Genomic DNA, 11977 nt, shown 5'->3' with positions numbered 1-11977 from the left:
TATTTTATTATCTTGTGCTTTCAAAAAATTTACACCACTTACATAAAAATATAACAATTGAAAAAAAATTTATTACAATGGGTATATTCATTTTAATAAATATTCTTCTATCTAATACTATAAAAAAAATACATTAGCCACTTTAATTTGCTACAGGTCAACTTCCAGTAGTAGAATGCCTAAATTGAGATATATTCATCAAACAAACAATCAATAAAATACTCATCCGTACTTTCTCATGTTGGGTCCATTTATACATAAAAAAAAAAGAAGAAAAGAAAAGTTGAAATAGCAAGAGCGATAAAAATCACGATTCTTATAATTTTGTGTGGCCATCTATATATAGTAGACTAGACAACTATGATTATCTAACAAAATTAATTTGTATTTATTACGCTCAACTTGAATAAGTAAAAAATTATCTTATTTTAATTTAGTCCTTAATTCATATGATTTGAATTTAGCTCAATCTATATGATTTGATTTGATTTGATTTAATTATTAGTTAAAAATATCTCAGTTGCCTATTTTATTCATAGATTTATTATTTTAATGACTAATAAATTAATCAAATTAATTAATTAGTACACACAAAAAATTTGGTTTAGTAAATTAAAAGAAATAAATTAAAAAATACTAAAAAAATATTAAAATAAATAAATTAAAAAATACTACCAAATCAAATTGATATAAATTATAATAAATTATATGATATTTAAATATCTAATCAAATCAATTAGTTGATATAGTTAGTTTATCGTAATAACTTATATTTAATGAGTTAAAAGAAATAAATCAGAAAACACTCTCAGAAAACATGCCCATCAGCTCACCATTCATTAAGTGGCAGAAACCCAATTTTTATACAATAGAATAGATAGAATAGATTTCAGTATTGTTCTCCTACAGGGCGTAGTATACCAAGACATGTTTATAAAGCATAGCATTCACAATTTTGTCACCTTTAAATTGTTTAATACTATAGTCATAGTGTCTATCAAAGTGAAATTTCTTTTCCTCCGAAAGTTTGAATAAGATTGAACACTTGGTACACCAAGCCTCTTTTGAAGTTTCATTGTTCTTAAGATCAAATATCTGCTATTTAAAATATTCTTATGGTACGTCAGAAACGAAAAATGAATAAAAGAAATGTGTCCCGGAATTGTTAAGTGAGGTCATTTTCATCCAAAGGCTGGTCTTCTTGTCTGGCAGTGTTACCCTTCAATGCACTCACATCTCCTGTTGGCAGTTTCCTTGCTAGCCTAATCATCTGCAGAATTCAAAACTCACATAGTAATTTTCACATCACAAGAATTGTGCCACAAGTTCTTACATCTTACTACTCAGTATGCTTCCATTAGAAATCAATGTAATTAGGGACACAGTAACAAAATATATAGTGAAAAATAAGTAATATCCCAAAATAATTTCTAAGAAAATTTGTAGTCAAATATTTTGTTCTTCAAATATTTTAATCAGTCTTTACATCAAATTGTTCATTTATATATATAGAAGAACAAATATGAAAATTTTAAAAATCTTTAGCAATTGTTGTGTCTTTGTTACATAATAACAGGGATCGATTTGTCTAAACTTTTACCAAAATTTGACGTCTAATAAAATAAAAGGTTAAAGCCTGATTTGGGATTAAAAGTTGTTGAGGATTAAAAATCTTTTAGAAACTGATTTCGGTAGTACACTCTAAAAAATTGATTCTCTGATGTATGAATTTTCTGACTGAACAGTTATTAGAACTTCTTCTAAAACCATCTTGTATGAAATCTGAATATTATCATACAGAGGAAATGCAATATATACAAACTTAGGTTACCGAGTGGTCAAGATTTGAAATGCTGCTTGATTGGGCGATACGCTTGATTTCTTCAATGTCTCCATCTGAGTATGCAGCAAGGAGATTGCTAGCACAGCGATTCTGGTCACTTTTGCAAAAAGCATCAATCCTAGACACACCACACAACCATATTATCCATAGATATTAATAATTGATTAAAGTGACATTCAATCTTTTGTAGTAAAGGAAACTAACAATAGAAGAGGCAGAAACTCACTGAGAGCAGTCATTATAACACATCTCTGCTTGCTTGTAGTCATTAGTATAAAGGTAGATAATAATTGCACTGAGATATGCCTGCATTTATGAGCATCTCTGTTAGAGAAATTTCTCCCTAAAAATAACAAGCAAATTCCATCACAGCAACATACAATATATATACAGTTACAGTTCAAATGCAGAATGCAAAATTAAATCAATCCTAACCTTGCACTGGCTATTGGTAGCATTACACTTGGAAGCTGCTAAGCCCAACTTCAATTGGAGAGGCGCAGCGTCCGAATACCTTTGTGTTACAGAAACATACCCCGGAAAATGTTGCAAAATCAGCATACAAGGAAAATTGGTAGAAAATTTTGAATGGAACTTCATACTTTACTACAAAGACTTACTTCTCAAGTTTTATATAAACAGCAGTAGCAGAACGATACAGATCAAAGGTCATTTGTCCTCCTCCATCTTCCTCAAGAATTGTAATGGCATCAGTATATAGCTGAATAGCTTCTTCAGGCATGATTTCTTCCAAAGCACTGCATAGTGAGAAAATAAAGAAAGCTACATAATATCATTTACATAATTCAGCATCTCCAAGCCATAAAGTCCATTTTGTTTGTTTTCACTTGTTCTTTAACAAAATCCTTAAAGCATAGAACACTGAAAATGAAAACAAAAACCAAACAATACCGGGCACCCTTTGCAAGAGCATCTGATGCAGGTTGTGGCCTCCCACACTCAATGTACAATTCCGACGCCCTTCGAGAGAAGCTCACAACTTCTCTCCAGTTTCTGAGTTCCTTTGCCATATTAGCAGCTGATTCCATGTGCTTAGCTGCATCCCAAGGGCTGGTTTACTTGTCAAGGACACAGAAACACAGAATCCTTTTACTGTTTTACAGTGATTATAGAACAAGCAGTTATAAATAAGGATACGAAGCAAGCATCTCTTGTCCCTTGGAAGCTTTCTCATATGCTGCTTTTGATCTCTCATAGTCCTTGGCAACTCTAAATCGATTAGCTATAGAAAATAAATAGTTACATGCTTTAATTTTCATACATCTCTATCTATATTATAAGAATTTAAGGTATGAATAAATAATGTTGTTTTACCAGCCTGTTCATAAAGGGAAGTAGCACTACTCCAATCTGCAGTCCACCTTGTGCTACTGAGGGTTGTTCTGAATAAAACAAGAAGAAAAAAATATTTACAATTTGATCAGAAGCAAAATAGAAATGTTGCGTGATAATGATTGATGATGATTATATATATATAAATCGGAGATCAGTGATACGCACAAGTTATCAGCTTGGGCTATCATTTTGTGGGGATCAGAGCCAGCCATTGTACGAGGTTAATACCGAAAACCTTAATCAATTGTACGAGGTTGGTTTTGTTTTGATGAACATTGGTGTTTGATTTGTTCTCCTCAATTCTCCCACGAATGAAAAATGTACAAAATATTTAGAGAAACTAACTTATATGCCTATGTTCGCATTCTATTTTAAAGAGTGGAATTAAAATAAAAATTTAATTTTTATGTATTGTCAATTAAAGTTTTATACAAATAATTAATTAAATAGCGTGATATTAATAAAAATAATAATTATTTTGATTTACGATTATGATCCCAGACCTCTTCTTTGATTTCATTAGTTCTACGATTCTTCAAATACTCATAAGCATGCAGCAGCTTCAACCATTTTAATTTCCAGTGAAAGCCTCATCACATTAGGGTTTATTCTCTTATTTCATAGTTGCACACTTCGTTCCCTGTAATTTACGTTCTTACTACTTCATTATGCATTGCATGTCAAGTTTTTTTTTCCTTTTTGCTCCAATCATTTTTCGCACTAGGGTTTAGCTACGCAATTTCAAGATTTTCAGCTTTATAAATTCCAAGATGTTTTTCTTAATTTGCTCTGCTGCTACTTCATCTATGCATTGCATGTTAAGCTCCTCTTTTTTTTTTCCACTCAATCTTCGTACTAGGGTTTATCTACGCAATTGCAAGATTTTCAGTTTCATTGTTTTGCATCTTATTTTCTTAGAAGAATAATTACGTTTGAGCCTTTCAAAATATCTCTATAAACTTTAGAATGTTTTCTTTTTCTAGGTTTTTCAGAAAGAAAGAAAGAATAGAAACTTGAAGGTCCAAAAAGACGGAAAAGACAAAAGCAGAATCATGAAATATGGTAATGTATATCGTAGAGTTGGTGATTGACGTGACAGAATCTCATACCGTACATTTTTCTTTTTGAATTGAAACGCATGCAGGAGGTGAGGATCGATCACCAATTGTTCCTAAAAGAGAACAGGGCAACGCTGAAACTGGTAATGATTGAAGAAGATGGTGCTTTTGCGACATGAGAGCATGGCCTACCATCACTTTCAAGAAACAATGTTATCATCAGCACGGGTATGCACATGAATTTTCCACTCATCATATCTTTTTAATTATCAGATTACATGCTATATTGTTTTTAACTAGAACCTTCTTCATATTAAAATATTGTTCTGGTTCAGAATTTTTTTCGATTTAAGAAAAAAACTTATCTGAGGCATGCGTGGATCGCATAATTATAACTAATCAACTAGGCTAAAAAAGATTCTGAAACATGCAGTTTTAGAATGCTATATTGGACTGGTGATGCACTATCACTAAGTATCACTATGACATGTGCACAAAGGTAGTAGCACTTATGTGCCACCGAACCCCAGCCACAATGTGTCCACTTTCTTTGAGGCATAGGCAAAATTAAAAGGATTGCTTTAAATATTTGAAAGTTGGTCTAGGAGGCAATATTTGGACAAACCGTCCATCAAATTCCCTTACACGCCCCACCAAAACTTTCCTAACTGATTTTTTTTTTTTAATTTTCTTTCAAAAATTGCTTAGAATTGGTACCTGTGATGTCACAAATCTGATATGTACCTTGGTAATTGAGCGTGATGGCCGTCTTTTTTCTTTAACAAATATGCTTCTTTATTTACAATTTAGTTCCACCTATATACTATAATAAGGAATGTTAATTTTTTTTTTCTGTGTAGTATCTCGGCCAATAAACAAAGCATTTAAAGTTACAACTTTCTCAGTATCCAAGGTAGGTTCTAGATTTTCCATACTTAAGCTATTATGAATACTGATAGAAGTCACAGACCCTCCCTTCTCCAAAAGTGTCCTCGGCTGGTTCTTATCTCACAGAATAGAGTTCACTGCTTTTTATCTTTTTCTGTGTTGAGTTGACACTTGGATTCATTTTCTCCACTTCTGCTTCATGGGCTAGACTCTAGGAGAAACTATAAAACAATGCATTATTTTGACTCTTCCACTAAATAAATAATATCTAATTATATAAATGTTAAAGGGAAATCTTGCCAGGATGAGTTATATGTGCTACTGAAGAATTGTTCTCAGCTTCTTGTTCATACTTGTACCAAAACACAAATGGGGAACATTTATTGGGTACATGTGGGGATGTTGTGTTTATATGGAATGCTTATACTACCTTCCTTTTGTCAAGTTGATTCAGGTGATGCAGCTACTGCTGTCTACATTGTTACTCTGAGACAAGCTCCTGCTTCTCATTATCAGGATGAGTTGGCAAGAAGGGGTCACAGCTTCAGACATGGTACTTCTTTGAGAAGAAATAGACTCCATAGAACAAGGTAACCCCATCACTTTCACAGTTACAAAAGAAAAATGTTTGAAGGATTATTTTTATCTTTTTGGTAATTGTACTGTTAGATTCTTTCTAGTTACATATTTTTTCCTTTTTCGGCTCTCTTGTTCTTCTTCATTTTATTTTCCCAGTTTCGTAGGACTTATGATGTCGGAGTGAGTTAGTATTCTGTGTCTCTCTCCCCCGCCCCCCACCCAGCGCGTGCGCCCCAGTTGGTTAAAAGTTAAAATCAGAAGTGGAAGTTTTATATTTGTGGAGTGATGATATGCAATTATTAAGTGATTGTTTAATACAATGTATATTGTTCTTGGTCGTTTGCCTGAAAAACTTATCATTATATTTTCATTCCATGTTCTGAATTCTAGGTACTTTGTATCATCCTTCCTTATCTTTCCTTTTGCCAATTTCTAGAATTTTTGAGGTTATTTGTGAAATGAATGCATTTATTTGAGGGATATGGTATTTTGCTGTTCTTAGACATCAAAATCTTACGAAGCCAGTTAGGAGCCACAGCTATTACATTGCCCGAGCTCATGATTCACTTTTGAAGAAAGTGTTAGGAGGAGAGAAATATCTGAAGCTCTATAGCTATCATTACCTGATTAATGGATTCGCTGTGTTGGTTACCCCACAGCAGGTATGACACTAATTTTCACCATCTTGATTATCTCATTTTGTGTTTGGTGCATTTATGCTTATTACTTAGCTTATTGGTTCTGTATGTGATATGAGTAACTGAAACATGTTCATTTTTTGAATTACTTAATGGTAAAGGCAGAGAAGCTATCAAAGAGAAGAGAAGTGTCAAATGTGGTTTTGGACTTCTCTGTCAGAACTGCAACCACCCATACTCCACAATTTTTGGGTCTGCCAAAGGGAGCTTGGGTTGAAGCAGGTGGATTTGAAACTGCTGGAGAAGGAATCACCATTGGTTTTATTGATACTGGCATTGATCCTACACACCCCAGTTTCCAAGATGATAAATCTGAACATCCATACCCTGTTCCTGCAAATTTCTCTGGCATCTGTGAGGTTACACCGGATTTTCCATCTGGTTCTTGCAATAGGAAGCTCGTTGCGGCCCGTCATTTCGCAGCGTCTGCTATAACCAGAGGAATATTTAATTCAAGTGAGGACTATGCTTCTCCATTTGATGGCGATGGCCATGGCACGTGAGTTTTTGGCATTTCCAAATGGATCTTATGTCTCATTGTTTTTTCAATCACATGTTCTCAGCATAATAGTTACGTTAAGTGGTTGCACCAGTAAACTTTGACTTGTCAATCTTTCTTCTACTAATTATCCATTCTGATGTATCTACAATTTGCAGGCACACAGCTTCTATTTCATCAGGAAACTATGGGATTCCAGTGGTCGTTGCTGGGCATCATTTTGGAAATGCTAGTGGGATGGCTCCCCGTTCACAGTAACTAATTTCAAACTATCTGATTTAAAAAAGTTGTCTCATGAGCATTTCATGTATGATAATTCAGTATCTGGAGTTTTGCATTGTTCTGCTTCATCCTATAGTTGCACTCTATCAGGGATGTAAACTTATTGTGTACCTACACCAACAACTTAAGAATTTATTTGAAGTGGTCCTTGATCAAGTGCTCTACAACTTGATCAGTGCCAACCCATTCTTATCTACATTGTTGCTTATTTTCTCTAAGCCTTGGGTTTTTTTTTATTACTTCTATTTTAGTTGACATAAGAATGTTATGCTTATTTTTGTCTCCACATAGTTTTCTGGCAACAAAAAACAATTTATCCCTTTAATAAGTTATTCTGCATTTTCAGTATTATAGAGACAATTTCATTATTTATTTATTTTTTTAATCTGAAAACAGACATTTTATTTATCTAGCCTGGATTTCTAATATTTTCAGATGAGCATAATCAATTCTTTTGTTTTAATCTTGTTTATGTGATTTATGAATGTGAAAGGGAGCCTTGGAGCAACATTTTATCTCTTCTAGCCTCGGACCATGCATTAACGGGGGATGCTTGTGCACTGGCTGGCTGGCTGCCTTTTTTTTCTTTATGTGATTTATGAATGTGTTTGATTTCAATCTTTTACAGCATTGCTGTCTACAAGGCATTATACAAGAGATTTGGTGGATTTGCTGCAGATGTTGTTGCAGCTATTGACCAGGTACATGTATTGATAAATGATGCATTGCCAACATAATATGTTTTTGTCTGCAATATATGATAATTCTATTTGTTAAAATGTCAGTTGTTGTCATATTCTATTCTTTTGTATAATTATCGTGGATTTATGCTCATTTGCCTTGTACCTTTTAATGAGAAATATGTGATGAATGACTTGTTAACTATATAGCTATTGTTATCCATTTAACAAGGGCCTTTTTACTAGCTTCATACTACTTTTGCAGAAGTTCATTTTTTCAATAGACTGGATTGGAATTTATTCATTGACTTTTACAATGCTTCTTCTTGGTCTTGAATATAATAGTTTAAAGATAATTTTCTTTTGCCTTAAAAATATTATTCACGTCAAGTGCATCGTCAATTTTATATCTGGTAAGGCTTACAAGTATGGTTCATCATTTACAGGCAGCTCAGGACATGGTTGACATAATATGCTTGTCAATCACTCCAAATAGGCGCCCTCCTGGTATTGCAACTTTCGTCAATCCAATAGACATGTCATTGCTATCAGCTGTAAAAGCTGGTATATTTGTAGTGCAAGCTGCTGGCAATACTGGACCCTCACCTATGAGCATGTCCTCCTTCAGTCCATGGATCTTTACTGTTGGAGCAGCCTCTCATGATCGACTTTATAGCAATTCCATCATTCTTGGAAATAATATGACCATACCTGGAGTTGGACTCGCACGTAGGTTTTCTTTTTTTTTTTTACTCTAATCCTGGTTAGCTATACATTATTTTCCAGAGAAATGCCAAGTATTTTAGTTGATTTCTTACCTTATAATCAAACTTCAAGGTGAAACTTACATGTTTAATATAGAAAAGCATAGAGCAAACCATTTCTTTTTATTTTATTTTCTTTTTCGCTGTGTTCTATGATTCTATCATTAGTTTTGGACTCATGATAGATTAGGAAATATTTTCTGTTCAAAACAGGATTTCTGCATGATCAAGGTAAAGGTTCCAAACTTTCTAGGACTGTTCTTGGCTTATATGTGTGTTGGTAGGAGTTGGTAGGTTGGGTTAGTTATGTAATGTTTTTTGTAAAAATCACAAAAATGGAGTTCTTTGTTTTGAAGTTTCAGTTGTGGAAAAGCTTAACTTTTCTTTGAACATTCTCAGCTGATTGAGGAATTTGTAGTATCTAACTTAGCAATATTTTAAAAAGAATCCTATTTCGCCAAATTTCCTTATCATATTTACATCATATAGAGGATGCTTTTCAGTGCTTGTAGTTATTGCACTGCATGAGATGTAAGCATAGTGCATCTCTGCATTCTTATTCCGTTGATATTGCTGATTTAAAATGTACTAAGTTGCTATCTTTCACTGGTTGATGAACAGCTAGGAAGAACAATAAATCAGATATCGGAGATCGTCACTCATTCATTCATTATATTGTTGAGAACCAGTTCTTGTTGTCTTTAAAGATTTCTCAGTAACCATGTTTCATTGATGAAATTCTCTCACAATTTTTCACACATTCCATTTGTAAATCATATAATTGAATTGCTAATATGTGCATTATAATTTACTTTATCAATATGGCTATTGGTATTTGTTTACTACTCAATTTTTACATATTTCTTCTGTGACTTTCCACAGCTGGAACACCTAAAAACATAATGTATAAACTGGTTCATGCGCATCATGCTTTGAACAATGACACAACAGTTAAAGATGATATGTATGTGGGTGAGTGTCAAGATGAAAGTAAATTCAATCAGGATTTGGTACAGGGAAACATCCTGATCTGTAGCTATACGATCCGATTTGTGGTTGGGCTATCCACCATCAAGAGTGCCTTAGAAATGGCCAACAATCTTAGTGCAATTGGTCTTGTTTTCTGCATGGACCCTCTTGTGACTAGTTTTCAGCTTAACCCAGTTCCAATGAAAATGGCTGGCATAATAATTGCATCTGCAAATGATTCCAAGGTGAAGTTATTCCTTTCTTCTTGTTATATGCAGGATTAAATATACATGTGTATTTTATGTTCTGTGCATACCACATTTGATGCGCTCATTGAGTTCTTAATCTCATAAATTCTAAAATGATCCCCTCTCCCACAAATTTCAATTGGACAGATATTACTGCAATACTACAATTCTTCACTTGAAATAGATGAGACTTCAAAGAAAGTTGTTAAACTAGGGGCTGTTGCTAGCATCTGCGGTGGACTAAAAGCAAACTATAGCAATGATGCTCCAAAGGTTATGTATTACTCTGCTAGAGGACCAGACCCTCAGGACAGTCTTCCTCATGAAGCTGATATTTTGAAACCCAATTTGATTGCTCCTGGAAATTTTATATGGGCAGCTTGGAGTTCTCTTTCCACTGATTCCGCTGAATTCCTAGGTTTATAAATAAGTATAGCTAGTTTTTAGTAGAAAAACAAAACACAAATAATTTTTAGGTTTCTTTCAAGTTAAAACATGACACCCTTTTTTATTACAAATTTATAATCTGTTACTATTTTTATTGTTATGGTGAATTTTTTACTATCTGATCTGCAATTGGTTTGGTGAATTTTTAGGTGAGAATTTTGCTTTAATGTCTGGCACAAGCATGGCTGCACCTCATGTTGCCGGTCTTGCTGCACTCATTAAGCAAAAGTTCCCCCATTTCAGTCCTGCAGCCATTGCGTCTGCTCTTTCCACCACAGCTTCTCTGTATGACAGCATTGGTAAGCCAATAATGGCTCAGCGGTCATATGCCTCTCCAGACTTCAGCCAATCTCCGGCAACTCCCTTCGACATGGGAAGCGGTTTTGTGAATGCTACCTCAGCATTAGATCCGGGATTGCTTTTTGATTCCAGTAAGTCACTCAAAAGAATTTCTAAATTGTCATGAAGTTAAGGAAAGCTTCTACCTTATATTGAAAATTCAGCAATTATTGCAGTTTAGAGAGGTGTGTCATGTGTGCACCTTTGATACTTATCGCTTAACATGCATAAAAAGTGCACTGGGATCTTCAAACAAAACTTAGTGAAACAGTGAATTGGTGTCTTTACATGTTTATATATGTCTTTGGCTTTGTAGGTTATGAGGATTATATGTCATTTCTATGTGCTATCAATGGCTCAGCTCCTACAGTGCTAAACTACACCAATCAAAACTGTTTGCTTTATAACTCTACTTTATATGGCCCTGATCTGAACATTCCCTCAATCACAATAGCAAAGTTAAACCAAACTAGAGTTGTCCAGAGAACATTCCAAAACATTGCTGGGAATGAAACTTACGGCGTTGGTTGGAGTAATCCATATGGTGTTTCAGTGAATGTGTTGCCAACTCGCTTCTCTCTTGCCAATGGGGAGAGACAAGTCTTAACTGTGATCTTCAATGCAACCAGCAACAGCACTGCTGCAAGCTTTGGAAGGATTGGGCTATTTGGTAATCAAGGTCATGTTGTAAATATTCCTGTGGCAGTCATCACTAAAATCTCATATAAATATAACTTCACTACAAGCTAACAGGATTAGTGTCTTTACTTCTTTAGCAAGTCATTTCAATTTTTTATTTTTCGTCTGTCTTTTCTTAGCTTACAAGGTTTGATAAGGATGTTCTTTTTTTAAATTCATGTGCAGTTATGTAGATGTTACAAATAATGCTACACAACACAGGTTATATAGCATGGATGTGTACCGGATACAAAAACCAGAGATTGATTCCATTTATATACTGATCTGGTACACACCCGGGCTAGCCTACATTGTGTTGGAAGAGGCACTAGATGTAATAACCCTTGTGTTTAGAATACCTGTGTTTGCTCTATGTTTATGGCTGAGCATGCAAAGAAGCATATCTTATGCGGTGCCCATAACAGAATTTTTCCCTCCTACCATGATGCTTTCACTCTTCAAAATTATATGATTGGTATTTGTGTGGACTAGGACAAATACAAATTTTAAGAAAGAAACAATAATTTCTCTAGATGACAATTTGTGTGTCAAAAATTGCTATAAGTAGAGTATAGCAGCAGCAGGCAGCCGTCTTATTTATTCATATATACATTAATATAGTAGTCACCTTATTCATTTATACTTATAT

The 11977-nt window shown here is 34.0% G+C and overlaps 2 protein-coding genes across 2 annotated transcripts; one reads left to right on the top strand and one right to left on the bottom strand.

Annotated features, from left to right (window-relative positions):
* Window positions 1-1021: 1021 nt before the first annotated feature.
* On the bottom strand, window positions 1022-3528 carry LOC112734323 (gamma-soluble NSF attachment protein-like). Its single transcript, XM_025783579.3, has 9 exons — window positions 3365-3528; window positions 3179-3246; window positions 3002-3086; window positions 2756-2914; window positions 2464-2601; window positions 2279-2357; window positions 2070-2149; window positions 1832-1961; window positions 1022-1270 (listed from the first exon to the last, which is right to left on the bottom strand). Exons 1-9 carry the CDS (start codon window positions 3409-3411, stop codon window positions 1166-1168), a joined length of 891 nt encoding a protein of 296 aa, XP_025639364.1. The 5' UTR covers window positions 3412-3528; the 3' UTR covers window positions 1022-1165.
* A 1644-nt stretch (window positions 3529-5172) lies between these two features.
* On the top strand, window positions 5173-11771 carry LOC112734322 (subtilisin-like protease SBT2.2). The gene is made up of 10 exons (XM_025783577.2): window positions 5173-5735; window positions 6227-6386; window positions 6524-6921; window positions 7080-7175; window positions 7832-7904; window positions 8330-8612; window positions 9530-9861; window positions 10012-10282; window positions 10461-10742; window positions 10967-11771. Exons 1-10 carry the CDS (start codon window positions 5515-5517, stop codon window positions 11398-11400), a joined length of 2550 nt encoding a protein of 849 aa, XP_025639362.1. The 5' UTR covers window positions 5173-5514; the 3' UTR covers window positions 11401-11771.
* The last annotated feature ends 206 nt before the right edge of the window (window positions 11772-11977 follow it).

Source organism: Arachis hypogaea, chromosome 3, assembly GCF_003086295.3.
Source record: "Arachis hypogaea cultivar Tifrunner chromosome 3, arahy.Tifrunner.gnm2.J5K5, whole genome shotgun sequence".
Taxonomy (NCBI): Eukaryota; Viridiplantae; Streptophyta; class Magnoliopsida; order Fabales; family Fabaceae; genus Arachis; species Arachis hypogaea.
Note: the sequence above shows the minus strand (reverse complement) of the source record. Positions and strands in the feature narration are given on the sequence as shown.

Excerpts from the sequence above, each read along its gene's own strand:
- LOC112734323 (XM_025783579.3), bottom strand. The coding sequence starts at position 3,411 with ATGGCTGGCTCTGATCCCCACAAAATGATAGCCCAAGCTGATAACTT. Across the intron at positions 3,087-3,178 it reads TTCCCTTTATGAACAGGCTG|CTAATCGATTTAGAGTTGCC; the intron begins GTAAAACAACAT and ends TATTTTCTATAG. Across the intron at positions 1,962-2,069 it reads TGTTATAATGACTGCTCTCA|GATTGATGCTTTTTGCAAAA; the intron begins GTGAGTTTCTGC and ends TGGTGTGTCTAG.
- LOC112734322 (XM_025783577.2), top strand. The coding sequence starts at position 5,515 with ATGGGGAACATTTATTGGGTACATGTGGGGATGTTGTGTTTATATGGA. Across the intron at positions 6,387-6,523 it reads TGTTGGTTACCCCACAGCAG|GCAGAGAAGCTATCAAAGAG; the intron begins GTATGACACTAA and ends TTAATGGTAAAG. Across the intron at positions 9,862-10,011 it reads CATCTGCAAATGATTCCAAG|ATATTACTGCAATACTACAA; the intron begins GTGAAGTTATTC and ends TCAATTGGACAG.